Source organism: Diceros bicornis, chromosome 4 (genome assembly GCF_020826845.1).
Source record: "Diceros bicornis minor isolate mBicDic1 chromosome 4, mDicBic1.mat.cur, whole genome shotgun sequence".
Taxonomy (NCBI): Eukaryota; Metazoa; Chordata; class Mammalia; order Perissodactyla; family Rhinocerotidae; genus Diceros; species Diceros bicornis.
Window position 1 is genome coordinate 25,038,435 of NC_080743.1, and position 19,456 is coordinate 25,057,890.

At 38.5% G+C, this 19,456-nt stretch overlaps 1 protein-coding gene across 1 annotated transcript; it reads left to right on the forward strand.

Moving 5' to 3' along the window:
* Positions 1 to 8,084: 8,084 nt before the first annotated feature.
* LOC131404131 (guanylate-binding protein 1-like) lies at positions 8,085 to 17,967 on the forward strand. Its single transcript, XM_058538458.1, has 10 exons — positions 8,085 to 8,274; positions 10,174 to 10,301; positions 11,486 to 11,595; positions 11,867 to 12,063; positions 12,677 to 12,919; positions 13,769 to 14,049; positions 14,691 to 14,903; positions 15,676 to 15,778; positions 16,010 to 16,203; positions 17,511 to 17,967. The coding sequence occupies exons 1-10, from the start codon at positions 8,085 to 8,087 to the stop codon at positions 17,625 to 17,627; spliced, it is 1,776 nt and encodes a 591-aa protein (XP_058394441.1). The 3' UTR covers positions 17,628 to 17,967.
* Positions 17,968 to 19,456: the final 1,489 nt, after the last annotated feature.

The window sequence follows — 19,456 nt, forward strand, 5'->3', positions numbered from 1 at the left end:
TCTCTCAATCAGTTCTTATTTGCCTGTTATATCCAATATAATCCCAATTCTGGAGGAACTGCACAAAGTGATCCTAATTTTCATGGAGAAAAATTGGTTGGCAAGAGGAGCCAAAACAAGGCATTGGAAAAGAATCCACTATGTTATTAAAACAAAATATAAATGGTAGTCATTTAAAGTGTGTACTGAATACCGTATGATTTCCCTCATTAAGTAGTAGATAATAACAACAACAAATAAACACATAGAGACAGAGATTGGATTGGTGATTACCAGAGGGGAAGCGGGGAGGGAGGAGGGCGAAAGGGATAATTCGGCACATGTGTGGTGTGATGGGTTGTAATTAGTATTTGGGTGGTGAACATGATGTAATCTATGCAGAAATAGAAATATAATGATGTACACCTGAAATTTATACAATGTCATAAACCAATGTTACTGCAATAAAAATAATAAAAGAAAAAAATAAAGTGTGTACTGAGTTTACTAGGATAGACAGACAACAGAACAAAATAGATAATTGAGAAATAACTTTAAATATCAATAAGAACCACTGTCATCCATTTTTTAAAAAATTAAAATTCAATCCAATTCATATAACTGACATCCAAGTAAATTCTTCATAAGTAAAAGTTTCAAATGTTCCATTTTGAGATCTTGAGACTAGCTGCTTCAGTCATCATTGCCCCTCCCTCCTTCTCCCATCCATTCCTTTGCTTTTATTATTTGAGTGCAAGTCAATCTCGCCCACTAGATTAAGGCATATTTAGGGCAATGACTATATGTAACTAATCTTCATATAACCCTCAGTACCTAACACAGTGCTGTGCATATAATACATACACTCCTTGCACACATGCACTTATTGCAGATTGTTTTTCTAACTTGCTGGTCTTGCCTCCATTGAATGTGAGTCAGTGACCCCAGTTGAATAAATGAGTCCCTGCTGCTGAGTACCCTGGAACCTGCTCCATGGAGTTCTTCACATGAAAAGCAGCTTAATATGGAAACATTCCACACTTGAAATTCAGAGTCTGTTCTTGGGACCTAGAATTCTGGACATTTGAAACCACTAAACGTGTATACATATAGGGATATTCAATGTAATAATACTAACATGAAAATTAATTTGATCTGTGAATATCTTTTAGAATAACATAAGTATTCTAGAGACTGCAAATCCAAGTACACTGGAAAGTGAGGAAGTATAGCTTCCTTATACCCAACATTTAAAAGAAAAAGTCCTGGGGCTGGCCCGGTGGCATAGCAGTTAAGTTCACGCACTCCGCTTCAGCAGCCCGGGGGTTCGCATTCCAGGTCATGGACCCATGTACCGCTTGTCAAGCTGTGTTGTGGCAGTGTCGCATACAAAGTAGAGGAAGATGTGCACAGGTCTTAGCCCAGGGCCAATCTTCCTCAGCAAAAAGAAAAAGAGGAGGATTGGTATCGGATGTTAGCTCAGGGCTGATCTTCCTCACGCACACACACACAAAAAGTGTGATTCCACCTCTTCAGGAGGATGTGAGAGCACAGATGCTTTTATACACACTTGGAGAAGTAGGAGGGATGTAAATATTCCCTGAGGTAAATTTCATTTGTCTCAAAAGTCTTTAAAGGGAACAGAATCTTGAGGGTGTCCCCATAGCCTAGTGGTTAAGTTCTGCACGCTCTGCTTTGGCAGCCTGGGTTTGGTTCCCAGGTGTGGACCTACACCACTCGTCAGTGGCCATGTTGTGGCAGCGACCTACATACAAAGTAGAGGAAGATTGGCAATAGATGTTAGCCCAGGGCTAATCTTCCTCAAGCAAAAAAAGGGAGATTGGCGACAGATGTTAGCTCAGGGCGAATCTTCCTCAGGAAAAAAAAAAAAGGGAATATAACCTTTAACCAATATGTTCACTTCCACAGTTTTGATTCATTCAATCAACAAATACTTACTGAAGGCTTATTATGTGTCAGGCACTGTTTTGAATTAGTAGGGATTCAGCGGTCAAAAAGAGACAAAAATCTCTGCCTTCATGGAGATAACATTCTAGCAGGCAAGAAACTAAAACGTAAAACATACAGAATGTCAGATGACAACTGCTATACAGAACAGTGAAGCAGGGATAGAGGAGAGCAAGTGCTGACAATTTGGAGTACGCCAGTTTTTATATAGGGGTCAGAAATAGCATCAATGAATTGACATTCTAGCAAAGACCTAAAGCTGTAAGAGAATGGGTCACTTGGATACCTGGGGAAACAGCATAAGTCACAGAAGAAACACCAAGTGCAAAGGACCCAGGGAAAGATCATGCCTAGCATATTCGAGAGAGGCCAGGAGAGGGAAGTTAGAGGGTGGGAAACCGCAATCTCATAACCCCTGTAATCTCTTGTGAGGATATGGGTGTTACACATCCTAAAGCAAGATGCTGTCAGCCTGAGCTGAGTTCAGCCCTTCTCTGCACTGTCCACTACAGACTCAGCTGGGATCAGAGGTGAGACTGAGAGGATGTGAGTCAGTGCTCCAGATGCATCTAAAACGGTTCACCCCTTGCACCACTCTGATCACTGTGCCCTGTGTTAAATTCAATCCATCACTACATCTTCAAGTTGGTGACCATCTGCAATTCTATAAAGGACTTAATACACATGAACTAGTGGTGCATGTCATACACTTTGCTCCTGCAACTTGTCACAAGGCTATAATTGATGTCCTTCATCTCCCTCCTCCACCACCCATTCTAGATTTTCCTCGTCAGAGCCAAAAGTAAGCATTCATCCCCCTTAAGGTATTGAAAAGAAGTTGAGCTGTGTGCTTAAAACATTCCTTCTACAAGACAAGAGATCCAAAGAGAAAACATAACTGGAAAGATACTTAAAGATTCAATAACTTCAGGTACTCGAAGTCTAGCTTATTCTCTGATAAAGTTAGTGAGCTCCACATAGCACATTCTACCTCTTTATTATTGTGTATAAAAAGTGCATGCAGCCCTTTGTCCTTGCTTTTCATAGTAGCTGCATTGTCATATGACATAGTCATACTAACGCCCACAAATATTGTTCAATGGCAAGTTACATTATCCAGAACATGCTTCGTTTTGCTGAATAAAGTCACAGATAATTTATTTCAGTTGGGAAAACAGAAAATTTTTAGGGTTTTCTGAAAATACTTAAGCACACAATAATCACCAATTGATGAGTATTTTTCAAAATCATGAAAAATCTACAACAATGGAGTCGTATTGGGACTCTAACACTTCACCTTATACATGTTTTCCTTTTATTTTGACTAATTCATCATAATCTATTTTAGATACAGGTACTACACTTGTTTTTTTTAATTTTGGCATTTTTTTCAAGTAGTCATGCATAAATGGATCAAATTCAACAAGTAGTTTGATGATTTCCATGAAATTTCCATTATTTGAAGAACGTCACTTTTCATCATGACCTCCAGTAGAGCAAACCTCATTTTAAAATGTAATAATTGCAACAATGCATTCAAAATAATAGTGAATTTTAAGACACTGGTAAATGCTTTTATATTTGGTTTACACGGTTTTCAAGTAAACTCAAGGCTGTAGAGTCTTTAACATATTTGAGGGTTCTTGATATATTCACCCAGGTTGAAAACCATTTTATAAGTAATGCCTGTCCTGGTGACAATAATTTACTAATTGAACACCATATGCAAAATTTTACTTCTGGAATAGGCTAGGTAGGATCTCATAATCATTTGAAAAGTTTTTAAAAGTTGAATATTGTTTATTAGCTCAGGGACACATGTAGACCTAAGTAGTCCTAACAGAATGACTCCAATCCCTCGACTTAGAAGCTTAAAGAAGGATACCAAAGGATGCTACAAGTCTTGATTCAAACATTCATCATTTCACAATAACATAGATAGGCATATAGATAAAAGATATTGGGCCGGCCCTGTGGCTCATTGGTTAAGTGCGTGCGCTCTGTTGCTGGCGGCCTGGGTTCGGATCCCAGGCGTGCACTGACGCACCACTTCTCCGGCCATGCTGAGGCCGCATCCCACATACAGCAACTAGAGGGATGTGCAGCTATAACATGCAACTATCTACTGGGGCTTTGGGGGAAAAATCAATAAATGAATAAAAATTATAAAAAAAAAAGATATTAACTACTCACTTCTTAGAGCTACATGTCCATTTTACATTTGCAATGACAAGTCTAAAATGTCTGTTCAGACATTTGGTGTCCCCTCCCAAGGGGAAGGGGCAGAATTCCAGCTTTTTACAAAAGCACCTACAAAAATTGTATGATCTCAGAAGAACATTGCATAAATATATTATGCTTCTGTAAAATAATTTTTTGTTTAGAAAATACATGCTGGATTATTTAGGAGAAAAGATGGAATATGTCGCTAACTAACTCTCAAATAGTTCATCCAGAGAAAGAAAGTAAACGTGGTAAGATAGCATTTGGGGATTGGGGTTCATTCCTCTTCTATTTTTTGCCAAGTTTGTGAGGAATTGCTATTAATTCTTCTTCAAATGTTTGGTGGAATTCACCAGTGAAGCCATTTGGGCCTGAGCTTTTCTTGGTGGTAGTTTTTTGATTAGTAATTCAATCTCTTTACTTGTTATGTCTATTCAGATGGGCTATTTCTTCCAGAGACAGTTTCGGCAGTTTGTGTCTTCCTAGGAATTTGTCCACTTTTTTAAACTAATTTGTTGGCATACAGTTTTTGGCATACAGTTGTTCACAGTATTGCCTTATAATCTTTTTTATTTCTGTAAAGTCAACGGTAATGTCCTCTATTTCATTCCTAATTTGAGTCTTCTTTTGCGCTTGGCCAGTTTAGCTAAAAGTTTGTCAATTTTGTTGGTCTTTTCAAAGAACCTGCTTTAGGATTCATTGATTTTTCTCTATCTCTATTTTGTTAATTTCACTACATTCATTTACAAAAATCTTTATTATTTTCTTTCTTCTGCTTGATTTAGATTTAGTTTGCTCTTCTTTTACCAGAGTCTTAAAGTGAAAGGATACTAGTTTGAGATCCCTTGTTTTGTTAGTGGTTGCTCCGGGGCTAACCATTTATATATATATAACTTCTCAGAATATGTCTCAAATTTATGCTAAATTAATTCCAGTAAGACACAGAATTGTTACACCTATAACTCCGTAACTCTATCCCCTCTTCTCCCTTTTTGTGCTGACATATATATATATATATATATATATATATATATATATATATGTTACAACTCTAGTAATACTATACTGGAGTTATATTATACTGTTGCTATAATTATTGATTTATATAACTTTATGTCTTTTAAGGAAGCTGAAGGAAAAAGAATAAATTTATAGGGATTGTTATATTAACTTTCTTACTTACAATTTCTGGTTCTCCCTCTCTCAGCTTCCCTGTTTTCAAGGTAAAATGGAGACAAGGCCACTTATTTCACATGACTATAGTCAGGATTGAATCAGACCTGTAACATATCTAGCTCTTGGAAAACAATCAGGAAATAAGGCTGTTTCTACTATTGCTATTCACTCAGCAAACAGAGAAAGGCAGAATGTATAGTGAAGTGGCTTAACAGGAGGGTTTGGGATCAAGAACAATTCGCTTCAGATTACTTTTGTCCTATGATTTTGGACAAGACGTTAAATCATTCTGTGCCTCAGTTTCTAAAACATCATGGGGAAATGTTTGTTATGAGATATGGGTTATACAAGCCATGTGAAGAAGTCAGTACTGAGCCTGGAACATGTGTGTAAATCATGGAGGCCCCTCCTACCTGTACACTGGATATTCAGTACCAGGTGCTGGGCTAGGTGCTGGGTGTTTATGACATAGTGTGTAAGACATGTCCTTGTCCTCACTTACTGCATGTATAAATAAGGAACCAGTTCCACTCTGAGTGTGACCATTATTAAAGGAAATTAGACCTAAAAATTAATATGATGCTTCCTCATTCTAGGCTCCTCAAACTGACCCCCAATCTTGAGATACATTCTACTATATTTAAACATCTACTGGACATTTTATTAATAGCAAATGATCTCTAAGATCTCTTTCAAAAAAATATATAAAGATTCTAGTTGAGAAATCATGTTAAACCCTTGTACACAATTTCCATAAATTCCTTTTATGGTTGTTGAATTATTGGTTTGTACTTAGTGCTTTCAGTTTCATATTCCTCCATATCTGTTATAAAAGTTGGTTTGCTTGTAAGTATCTGTTCTCTAAAGGAAATCCAGAAACCTCACAACATTGGACGATGGAAATAAAAGTCCAACGTTCCAGAGAGAGACAGAGAAATTGCAGAACCACTCCACGTCAACTGAGGGGAGAAAACAGGTAAGAATTCTTACTATTTTCTCACACAGCAGCTTTCTCTGGAGATCTAAAGGAGTTCTGCTCTGGGAAATGGAGCCTATGATAAGATTGAGGCAGAAGTGGGAAAGGGTTTATAAGGGCCAGTTACGTTTTCTAAAAAATGACCAGCATCAAGATAGGCTGCAGCTGAGCCTGATGTGAGACAAGAGATCAGATGAAATCCTGGCACTATCAAGTGGCAACATGTCCCTACGTGTCACTATTGTGCTTGTGTTGAATTAGGTACCGGCAGATGTGGGGCTAAACTGAGAGGTGGAAATGCATTAGGATTGTCTTTTTCTTTGTTGATATTGTCCGTGTTGACTGGGGACACAATTAAATTATCATTGTCTTTGATGGAACTTGCTTGATCCTGATCTGACTGCAGCTAAGAAATTGAAAGGGCTATGAGTGTGTTATTTTCATGAGAAAGAAAGAATAGTAAATGAGATGCAGTGTCAACAGCCATCTGACACAGTTGACGACAACTGGGCCCAACTACCTTACTCAAAAGCTTCCTCTTTCAAGACTCTAGGGGAGCCCATCACTAAAGCCAACATCTTTGTTTACCTTGACCTCTCTGTGCTGTCATGCAGTTTTGATGCTGCCTTCTGAAAACATCTCTCCTGAATTCCTTGGCACAGAATTAGCTTCATTCACCTACTTGTTTGATGGCTTTCCCTCTTCATTTCATCTCCTTCTCCCCTTCTCCCTGTCTCTCCCCTTCCCTATCCCACCCCATCCCTATCCCTCTTCTTCCTCTTCCTCATTCTCCTTCTCCTCTACCAAATGGAAAAACGGAACAAAACAGAAAACCTAGAACTGTACAGCTGGAAATTATAGATTTTTCTTTGAACAACTTCCTCTCTAGCTCTCCTGATCTGCCTCCTGATATTTTCATCCATATTTCACAGTCTTTTGTTCCCTTACACGCACATACAGACACACATTACTTTTAGCAACATTCAGTATTTGCAACTGTGCGGTCATACCCCCACTTAGTTGGAGGCTAACTTATTGTAAATGAAGATTAAGGTTGAGCCCCCCTTGCTTGCACAAGCCCGTTCCAAGGCTTTGGAAGAGTCCCTAGTCATGTGTTTCACATGGCCATATATTTTTATAAAATTTGGAACGGTGAGTTATAGTGGTTCCACTTCCAGAATGGCAGTGTGAGGAGTTCTGTGGTCCTTCATTCCAGCGAAGAAAAGCATAACTAGTGGAAACACACACACGTTTAAAATATCCGGAAACTGTCAAAAAGGGCACACACCAAAGAATGAAACATTTATTCATGTATGTGTTTATTCATTTTAAGAATTAATGAATAAATAAAATAAGATTGAATTTCTTACATATAGCCAAAATGTAAAATAAATTCCTTTAAATCCTATTCTATTCTCCATTTAATGTATAGTGTAAATTTTTAATGAGAATCCAAAACGAAAGTTTTCGATGGTAAATTAAACAAAAAATTTTGATTGTGAAAGTGGTTAAGTGTTGATAAGTCACTGTCATATCAATACTTTTTTCAATGGACTATTTTGATAATACTTTTGTAACTTTCTAAAATGATGGCTCCCCTCGTCTATCTCACTGTTACACACAAAACTTTTGGTTATGTTGGGGAATTTTATGCCTCTATCTTCCAAATGCAAAATAACCTGGTGAAAGTTCTTGATCTACTTAGACTGGAAATTCTAAGTCATCCCATCTCTTCCCTTGCAGGCAAAGGAACACTGTGAACATGGCCTCAGACATCCGCATGCCAGGTCCAGTGTGCCTCATTGAGAACACTAACGGGCGACTAGTGGCTAATCAGGAAGCTCTGAAGATCCTGTCTGCCATTTCACAGCCTGTTGTGGTGGTGGCTATCGTGGGCCTCTACCGCACAGGCAAGTCCTACCTGATGAACAAGCTGGCTGGGAAGAAAAAGGGTGAGTGGCACCAGCAAAGCTCTGCCGAGTCCCCTCTGTCCACGAACACTACCAACACGGAGTACAGTGATGCGAGGAGAGCAAGCTGGAGATGGCGAGGCGTATGGAAACCTAACTTTCAATGCAGTTGTGCTCTTGTCTTCACTATGATCTGAAAGAGTCAGCTTATCTCTCTTCCCACTTCGCCTTAGTTTCCCTTTTAAAAGTGTAAATTGTTCCTTTCCTAGAAGAAATAAGGCAGCAATAAAAATAATGAATGTAAATAATAATAAACTGTAAGACATTTACCGAAATGTTCATGTAGTAAGAGCAAGTTTCCACTGATCTTTAAGATTTAAAAAAATGTTTAAATCTGTGTTGGCTGTTCTTTTTTTTACTGTTGTAAAATATACGTAACATAAAATTTACCATTGTAACCATTTTTAAGTGTACAGTTTAATGCCCTTAAGTAAATTCACATTGTTGTGCAACCATCACCACATCCATCTCCAGAAGTTTTCATCTTCCCCAACAGAAACTCTGTACCTATTAAACAGTAACTCTCTACTCTTCCATCCCTCCCAGCCCCTGGCAACCACCATTCCACAGTCTGTCTCTAGGAATCTGACTACTCCAGGAATCTCATATAAGAGGAATTATACGTTATTTGTCCTTTTGTGATTGGCTTGTTTCACTTAGCATAATGTCTTCAAGGTTCATCGATGTGGTAGTATGTGTCAAAATTCCCTTCCTTTGTAAATCTGAATAACTGTATGTGTATACCAATTTGTTTATTCATTTATCTGTTGATAGACACTTGGGTTGCTTCCACCTTTTGGCTATTATGAATAATGTTGTTAAGAACACGGGTGTACAAATATCTGTTCAAGTCCCTGCTTTCACTTCTTTGGGGTATAAACACAAGAAGTGGAATTGCTGGATCATATGGTAATTCTATGTTTAATTTTTTAAGAAATCGTCATATCATTTTCCACAGCAACTGTACCAATTTATATTTCTACCAGAAATTCACAAGGGTTCTAATTTCTCCACATCCTTGCCAACACTTGTTATTTTCTGTGTTTTTGATAGTAGCCATCCTAATGGGTGGGAAGTAGTATCTCATTGTGGTTTTGATTTGTATTTCCCTAGTGACTAACGATGTTGAGCATCTTTTCATGTGTTTATTGGTCACTTGAATGTTTTCTTTGGAGAAATGTCTATTCAAGTCTTTTGCCCATTTTTTTAATCCGGTTGTTGTTTTTCTGTGTTGCATTACGAGAATTCTTTATATACTGTGGATGTATAGCAAATTCATAAATAGCAAATATTTTCTATATTCTGCCATTCCATGGGTTACCTTTTTAACTCTGTTGATAGTGTCCTTTTATGCACAGAAGTTTTAATTTTGATGAAGTCCAACGGATCTATCTTTTTGTTGTTGCCTATGCTTTTGATGGTATATCCAAGAAATCATTGCCAACTTCAATATCATGAAGCTTTTACCCTATGCTTTCTTCTAAGAGTTTTATAGTTTCAGCTCTTACATTTAGAGTTAATTTTGAGTTAATTTGGATCCATTTTGAGTTAATTTTTATAGAAAGAAAGCTTTCTGTCTTTCACCGTTGAGTTTGTTGCTGGCTGTGGGTTTTTCACATATGGCCTTTATTATGGTGAGGTAATTTCCTTCTATTTCTAGTTTGTTGATGGTTTTTATCATGAAAAAGTGTTGAATTTCTTCAAGTATTGGATATTCCAATTTTATTATTTCCCTGATTGTAAGTAAGATTAATACTGGTTGAGGTTTCAGTTCTGTCTCCTAACTTAGGTTAACTTTTTATTATGTTAAGCTTTGTCTCAATTTCCAAATCCATCTGCTGTTAAAACTCCACCCTCTCTTATCACCACTCCCCCTTGCAGGCTTCTCAATGGGCTCCACAGTGCAGTCTCACACCAAAGGAATCTGGATGTGGTGTGTGCCCCATCCCGAGAAACGAAACCGTGTCTTAGTTCTGCTTGACACTGAGGGCCTGGGAGACGTGGAGAAGGTAAGGATTGAGGATTGCATTTTGGAATAAGCCCGTCGTCTCTGACTATTTTCTAGACTATTTAATGTTTCTTTAAATAGTTCTTTAATGTTTCTTTAAATAAGAACTTGTACTTAACCATAATATATCTTTTCATTTCTGTTTACATGTCATGAAACCAAGTTTAGCAACCAGGGGTCAGGAAAATATTCATAAGGCAGAATCCTTGCAGAAGAGCACAGTGGTCAGTAGACAATATTCTAATTATTAACAGCAGGCTGTAAGCTAACCCAGAGGCACAATGGTAGTGCAAATAAAATCAGTATCATGAGTCTTATCCTGCAGAGAACTTTAGTTAAAGATTTAGGTTCTGAAGCCCCATACCCTTGTGTTTAAATTTGAACTCTGTCACTACCTCAGTGACCTTAGCAAATTATTTGACCTGTTTAACCTCAGTTTTCGGATCTCTGAAATGGATGTAACAGATCTATATTTGCCCCATAGAATTGTTTTAAATATTTAATAAGATAAGTAATAGGAAGTATTGAGTGCATAATAATTGCTCAATAAAGTAGCTACAAAGGGGCCGGAACAGTGGCATAGTGGTTAAGTTTGCATGCTCCACTTCAGTGGCCTAGGGTTGGCAGGTTCAGATCCCAGGCACAGACCTACACACCGCCTGTCAAGCCATGCTGTGGCGGTGTCCCATATACAAAAGTAGAGAAAGGTTGTCACAGAGGTTAGCTCAGGGACAGTCGTCCTTAAGCAAAAAGAGGAAGACTGGCAACAGATGATAGCTCAGGGTCAATCTTCCTCACCAAAAAAAAAAAAAAAAAACAGCTACGAGTATTATTATTCTTACATAAGTCAAAATTTTGCTATAAAAAATAAGAGAAAATTTTAACATTAAATTATATTTAAGGTCTTAGACTGCCCAGCAACCTTGACTATTTTTTTGCCATGATCTGCCAATGATCACGAGAGGGCCTAGTAAAAATCAGTGTAACCCAAAAATGATAATCAGAAAACTATTCAAAGTCTGAGTCCTTTACTAACAATCATTTTTCTTTGGATTTGCGTTCCTCCTATAGGTCATTAGTCTAAAAAGACAGTCTAATTAAACGAGCATACTGTTACAAATACTCATTTGAAAAATGCCATGAGAATTAAACTTACTCCTGGCCCAAATGTGTTCTGACTTCCAGGGTGACGACCAGAATGACTCCTGGATCTTTGCTCTAGCAATACTCCTGAGCAGCACCTTCATATACAACAGCATGGGAACCATCAACCAGCAGGCCATGGACCAACTGCAGTATCCTTTTTGTGGTCCAGAACAGCACCAAAGTCAGAAGGAGAACTGTATTTAAAAAGCTGGCTGCCTGACTCTGAATCCTGGTGAATCAGGCACAAAAAGAGAAAACATAAAAGATCATTCAAGGGCATGGGAAAGATCTCATGTAGCTACCAAAGCATTGAGACCTGGGTTAAGAACAAAGATGAAATGAAGGTTTTGGAATATGTGGAACTAATATGGGATGGGGGGCACTGTTCTTTTCTGCCGGTTTCCTTAGTTCATTACTCAGCTACGTGACAGAGCTGTCAAATCGAATCAGGGCAAAATCCTCATCTGTTGATAATGAGGTTGAGGATTCAGCTGACTTTGTGAGCTTCTTTCCAGACTTTGTGTGGACGCTGAGAGATTTCTCCCTAGAGTTGGAAGTAGATGGACAACCCATCACAGCAGATGAGTACCTGGAGAATTCACTCAAGCTTAAGCAAGGTAAAGAGGACTTAGAATTGATAAATGGGAATGACAAAACACTAGAAACTATCCCTTTTTAGTTTTCTATTTACAGTTTTCTTATATTCATAGTTTTCTATTTATTCTCTGCTGGCTATTACTAAGAATTAATGCTTGTTTAATATCCAAATTAATAAATTTGATTTTAAATTATCTTCTACCCTGTGCTAAGAACAAGTTTCTTTTTCTTTCACCTTTCCCTGTGCTGTGATCACATTGATTTTATCTCCCTGCTTACGGCTTGTGATAGTGTAATTAACCAAAGAATGTGGAGTAGAATAGGCATTTACTTGAAGAAAATAGATTGAAGCATGAAGAGTGCACTAGTCCAGGGGTTGGTAAACTATGGCCCACAGGTAAATGATGGCCAGTCCAGCCTGCCAGCTGTCTTCGTAATTAAGGTTTTATTGGAATCATGCTATGCCCGTTCATTTATAGATTGTCTATGGGCTGCTTTCATGCTACGACAGCAGAACTGAGTACTTGGAAAAGAGACCTGGCTTGCAAAGCCTAAAATAGTTACTGTTTGGCCCTTTACAGAAAAAGTCTGCAAGCCCCTATATTAGGCAAAGTCCTACTTATCTTCCTCCAGGTACCAGTCAAAAAGATAAAAATTTTAATCTGCCCCGACTCTGTATCCGGAAGTTCTTCCCAAAGAAGAAATGCTTTGTCTTCGATCGGCCCACTTACCAGAAGAAGCTAGGCCAGCTTGAGATGCTGCATGATGATGAGCTAGAGCCCGAATTTGTGCAACAAGTTGCAGTCTTCTGTTCCTACATCTTCAGCAACTCCACAACTAAAACTCTTTCAGGAGGCATCAAGGTCAACGGACCTCGTGAGTCCTCTTCCCAGTCTTTACTCTCACTGTTAAGACTAAAGGAGGGTAGAATAACATCTACCTAGTTTCACCTTTGAAAAATGCAAATCTACTGCTATTATCGTGTTAAATTCTAGATGACAACAACATTTCTAATAGATTTTATTAGTCAAATTTCTTGGGTGAGAAAAGATAGGAAAGGCCAAAGGAAAAAAGGTCTATTGCTTAAAATTGCCCTAGTGAAGTGGACTTGACTGTCCAATGTGGTAGCCACCAGAAAATTGTGGCTATCTAAATTTAAATGTAAATTAATTAAATTAAAGAAAACTTAAAATTCTGATCACACACCTATATTTCAAGGGCTCATACCTACATGTGGTTAGTGGCTACCATACTGGACAGTACATATACAACACGTTCATCATCACAGAAAGTTCTCTGGGACAATGCTCTGCCAGAATAAACAAAATGGAGGACTCCTTTTGTTTGTTCCACAAGTATTGATCAAATGCTTACCATGGACCAGGGTTGATATAGACATAGATGAGAGAAGTACATTTCCTGTCCTAACGGTGCTTAGGGATAAAGTGGATACACTCAATGAACACAGGCCTATGCTATCTACAACAGAGGTTCTCAACCTTTGATGTGCATACATATCACTTGAGGATCTTGCCAAAGAGGTTCTAATTCAGTTGATCTGGGGCAGAGGCTGAGAGTCTGCATTTCTAGCAAGCTTTCAGGTGATGCTAAAGACATTGATGCTGTGAGGCAAATGGGTAGTAATGGACATCATCAGAATTACACACAATAGAATGTTTCCTCCCCCCACCTACAACAAACATCATCATTTTTTTCCACTTGTAGGTCTGGAGAACCTGGTGCTGACCTTTGTTGATGCCATCAGCCGTGGGGATCTGCCCTGCATGGAGAATGCAGTCTTGACCTTGGCCCAGATAGAGAACTCGGCCGCAGTGCAAAAGGCCGTGGCCCACTATGACCAGCAGATGAGCCAGAAGGTGCAGCTGCCCACAGAAACCCTCCAGGAGCTGCTGGACCTGCACAGGGCCAGTGAGAAAGAGGCCATCGAAGTCTTCTTCAGGAGTTCCTTCAAAGATGAAGACCATTTATTTCAAAAGGATTTAGCGGTAAATTTTTTCTCAAGTTTATATGGATAGAGTCTCAGAAAGCAAAGTACTACTAGAAAATGAAATGGATATTTATTTTGAGAGAAGCAATTCTGACTAGTCTTTAAAATGGGGATAACCACTATTTGTTATTATCATAATAACAAGAAACAATTTTATTATGATAGACTCCAGGTTTTAAAACAAATTTTCTTTCACAAATAAACTAATAATCTTCCCCATAATTCAATTAATGCATATAAGTAACAATGAGAGCTTCTAATCAAGTTACATGCCCACTGTTATCAAATTGATTTGACATTCTAGCCAAAAGCAAGAAAATTATAGTCATAGTTATCTTGAGCTGGCTTATGTTGAGCCACCTTTATTCCATAGGCAATCCTTTGTCCAATCTGAAAAGCAGAAGTTTATCTCTAAAGGTGTAGCATAAAGCTAGTAATCTCTGCTCTGAACTTCATCTCCAAGGAGAAAGGGACTTCAGAAGAAAGTCAGGATCAGGAAGAGGGATACGGTCCTGCTAGGTGCCTCTAAGTTTGCCTAGGAGTCATAAACGCTTTTTTTTTGAGAAGCCTTTCAAGAAATTCTGAGGTCAGGCTAACATCTTTTCCCTATCCTTTTTACTTCCTATTTTTACATTAAAGGACCAGCTAGAAAAAAAGTGGGATGACTTTTGTAAACAGAACATGAAATTATCATCAGATCGCTGCTCAGCTTTACTTAAGGATATTTTCAGTCCTCTAGAAGAAAACGTGAAGCTGGGGATTTACTCCAAACCAGGAGGGTATCGTCTCTTCATCCAGAAGACACAAGAGCTGAAGGAAAAGTACCTTCAGGAACCCAGGAAGGGAATACAGGTAACCAAGATTGTTCTGTTGATTCTGGTAAGCTGTTGACATGCCTCCTCGAAACACCAACGTCACCAAGTGTAATTGCACACAGATGTGCAATTATAGGACTGACAGCATTCACACTTTCATTCAATAATGTGCAGGGAGCCTGTTATACCAGATAGATCCTATGTGCTCGTCCAACAGAGTGCATTCTATTAACAATTGAGTTAAAAATTGTATTATCAGATTAATCACCAGGCTGTTATTGCAATCCACTATAACAGCCGGATCTTCACGTTGTAAGGGACAGAAACTCAATGATAGTCACTTAAACAAAAATAGTAATTCATCACTTTAGGCTTCAAACTGGCTTTAAGGACAGCTAGATCCAAGATTTCAGATAATGTCCTCATCATCTGTCTCTCTGTGGCTCCCCTCAACCTCATACTTCCCTCCCTCTGCCTCCTTTTCTCTGATCTGCTTTCTACATGATGGCTTCATGCTCCAGCAAGCTCACCCCATATGGAACCACAGCACCAACAGCTCCAAAATTACAGCCCTCAGTCTAAGAGAACAAAGCATCTATATCTCTATCAATCTCTTGTAAGGATTCTTCTTAGTAGCGTGCCATGATTGGCCAGTCTGGAGTGCGTGTCCACTCCTGTGACAGGAAATCTTGACCATCAGGCACACCAGAGCCAAAAGGAGCAATTCCTAGAGGAAAAGATGGTGGACAAATAGAAATAAGTGCCCACAGCCATTTCCTATTACTAACTCTATCATCTCTGGCTCCTAGGCTGAAGAGACTCTTCAGACATACTTGAAGTCCAAGGAGTCTATTAGTGATGCAATTCGACAGACAGACCAGGCTCTCACAGAAAAGGAAAAGGAGATTGAAGGTGAGGAGTGAGTCAGGAGACTAGATAACCTCAAAAGCTCTTAAAAGTTTAAATAATTTTGCTGGGATCCTTAAACTAGAGCAAGATGAGCAAAAATGCCTGTCCCTTGCTGAAGTCATTTCTGAGTAGGGCATATGCAGTCAGCAGCAACAATGACAGGTAAGTGTACAAGGAAGAAACACGCAACATGCTCACCCACATAAATTTTTCTCCTCCTTCTCCTCTTGACAGTGGAACGTGTGAAAGCAGAAGCTGCACAGGCTGCAGCAAAACTGTTGGAGGAAATGCGAATAAAGCATGGGCAGATGATGGCACAGAAAGAAAAGAGTCATCAGGAACATGTGAAACAATTGACTGAGCAGATGGAGAGGACTAGAGCCCAGCTGCTGGAGGAGCAGGAGAGGATTCTCGCTTTCAAACTTCAGGTATTTCATTACATTACCTTGAGGTTTCTGTTTTTCTGTTTTCCCTCCACTCTCCCTGATCACATCTTAGAGTTGCAGTGAGAACACGAAACCCGGAAGAAGGAACCTGCTTGCCGCTTGTACTTTTCAATTCTGTGTGCCTGCTTGACCTCGCCCTGCCTGTGTCCGGTTATTAAAAGATTTTATTTGGGGGCCGGCCCGGTGGCATAGTGGTTAAGTTCGCATGCTCCACATCGGCGGCCCAGGGTTTACAGGCCCGGTTACCGGGCACAAACCTACACACCACTCATCAGCCATGCTGTGGTGGCATCTCACATATAACATAGGGGAAGATTGGCACGGACGTTAGCTCAGGACCAATCTTCCTCACAGAAAAAAAAAGAGATTTTATTTGCAGTTCTGTCACATCCAGTCCTTTATCAGTATATCCTTCAATCAATGGTAGCTGCTTTCTGCTAGGCATTATAAAAATGTCTTATCTGTATTTCTAGCTTAATACAAGAACTTCTATGTCCCTATAACTTAAGAGAAAAAACAGAGGTTCAGAAAAGACTAAATAACTTTTATAGGGTCACGCATCTTGGTAAGATATCTGAACTGTCTTCACCACTTAGTGGGATCCACAGTGATTTCTCTTTTCTGTACACCTGGTATTACTTTAGCTCTAGGAGAACTTTTGTGAGCAGAGAGACACCCTGACTCTCAGATCTGTGTGACAGTCTGCCACTCCTACCTGTTTTCTATGTCCTGCTCCCAGTTTCTGTTGTGTTGGGAATTATGTGCAGAAATTCCGTATGATCAGTCTGGGGCCCTGATTTCCTTATCTATATTCTGCTACCTCCACCACCAAGTTGTGGAGACGTAGATCAAATTCCCTATCTAAGACTCAGATATTTCATCAGATTTTGGGAATCCTTTATTTCTATGTTACATATGTATGCATGTGCGTGTGTGTGTATGTGTGTATAAAAGTTCTATAATGCATAGATAAGACTTGAAACCAAACATATGAGTAAGATTGCCCACAAAGCTTGTGTAAAATTAATGAGGAAAAGATCAAGACCTGTAATTTAGGATCATAAATATACCTGGAGGTATAAGCCAAAAATCTCTCTTAGTTCAAGGAGATTTAGGTAAAGTAATCACAGAGCTAGGTTGCCCAAGAGAAAGTGTAACGAAGACTAAGGATAGAGAAAATTTCGAGAACAAATTAAATACTAAAAAAATCTATGAATGGGGAAACTAGATAGAAGTTAGAGATTTACTTAATGCTACACCTTATTCAGGCTCCATCTGTCCCTTTTTAGGAAAAACGCCGACTACTAGAGGAAGGATTCGAAAAGGAACGCAGACAACTTCAAAATGAGATACGCAACATCCAGAAGAGTATGGAAGAAGCAAGAGGGAGATGTGTCATAAGCTAAAGGCCTAAAGAATAGAGCTTTCCTGGTCACTCTTACCCAAGGCATAACTCAAGCTGTTTTAGAATTTGGAAAAATGTCACTACACTTGATAATAATTAGGTCTTGCATTTTTATAACACCAAAAATTTGCAAAGATATGCAGTACTATAATTGAAATCATGTCCATCTTCCTAACAATATTATAAATTGTATAACAATGATTTTACCTCTGTACCAACATAGGAGATATCATGAGCTGGGACCACTCAGGAGAAGCTTATTCTTCCAGATGACAACTAGTAGACAAATGGATCAAGAGCAAAGTCTTAGGTAAAAGTCTTGAGACATAGTTGGGCATCAGTTTGGCCAAGTGTACAATAGATTCCAATGTCCAGAACAATCATCCTAACTTCTTAGTGAAGACAAGGTACAGTTTTCCACTGTATCAAGACTGTAGAGTCTGTGAGCAGTGATGTGATTCCTGGACCCTGGGAGTGGAAAATCCTCACTGATGGGTTCTAACCTAAAGCCAACGATCTTATATAGAGATCTAGAATCTCTACAGAATTTCCATAGGAAGATGGAAGAAACAATTAGCATGAGTTGGGTCATAAACAAATGGGCTAAAAAAGGAAACTTTCCCTTTTTGCTCAATTCGCCCAGACTATAACTGTAATGGGACACTTTAAAACTTTAAATAATTGACACTGGACTAATAGTAACATGATGACAATTATGCATTGTGTATTTGTAGTAATGTATAATTCACAAAGATGGACATTAAATGATGACAGATAATGTGTTACAAAACTGAGATAACTTATTAGATTGTTTATAATCCTAAAGCATAAGCTATCTTTTCCCACTTTTTAACAGTCATACTTGAAAGCCTATTGATTTTCCCCAAAGAGAATATGGATTGTTTTAGACATTTTTTTTGACCAATAAAATAATGCTCTTGGTATTACTTAGTATATGTAGACTTCATCCTAATTATCAAAAGTCCTAGGTAAATGGTTGGTGTTTCTTAAAGCAATTATGAGTTATTTTCTTAATAATAAAATAAAATATGCTTCACTAGGCTTTTTATTTTTGATGTGGTTTTTTTAAGCTTTCACCAAAAATAAGACTTTAGTTTTCATAGCAATGGTTGGCTAACTTTGCTGTAAAAGACCAGATAGTAACTATTCATGGCTTTGTGGACCATACTGTCTGTCTCAGCTGCTCAACTCTGCCATGTAGTACAACAGCAGTCACAGAAAATACATAAATGGATGGGCCTGGCTGTGTTCCAATATAACTTTATTTTCGAAAATAGGTGGAGCCCACAAGCCATAGTTTGCAGAAACACTGGTCAAAGTTCGATGCATCTGCTTTATCTTGCTTACATTGTAAGGAACATATGGATTAGATTGTATGTGTTAGGATTGTGATAATAATTATGCAGTGTTTCAAAATATTACATGATGAGAGAAAAGCAGGGAAGCAGCTAATGCCATTAAATCCACATTAATAAACCTGCTTTTTCTGATTGTGTTAGGACATTTTATTCCATTGAACCCCCTTCCCTCCCATCAGATGGAGAATGCCTCCTTCCACAGTTGACTACATGTGGCTAAGCAGTATTTCTTTACTTGAACACTAACTTGATAGGGGACCAGGTGAAACACAGCATATTAGATGGAGTGTTTAGATATAGATGTGTTTTGTATTTTCTTTTCCAAGCTGCACTGCAACAAAGGAGTAAATAAAATACATTTTTATTACTTGAAGAAACTTCATGGTAGAAAAGAATAACTCTGTTTTCAAATCAAATAGTGGTTTCTTCATTAACCGTTTAAAAACAGGGA

Excerpts from the sequence above, each read along its gene's own strand:
- LOC131404131 (XM_058538458.1), top strand. The coding sequence starts at position 8,085 with ATGGCCTCAGACATCCGCATGCCAGGTCCAGTGTGCCTCATTGAGAAC. Across the intron at positions 10,302-11,485 it reads GCCTGGGAGACGTGGAGAAG|GGTGACGACCAGAATGACTC; the intron begins GTAAGGATTGAG and ends TCTGACTTCCAG. Across the intron at positions 12,064-12,676 it reads TTCACTCAAGCTTAAGCAAG|GTACCAGTCAAAAAGATAAA; the intron begins GTAAAGAGGACT and ends ATCTTCCTCCAG.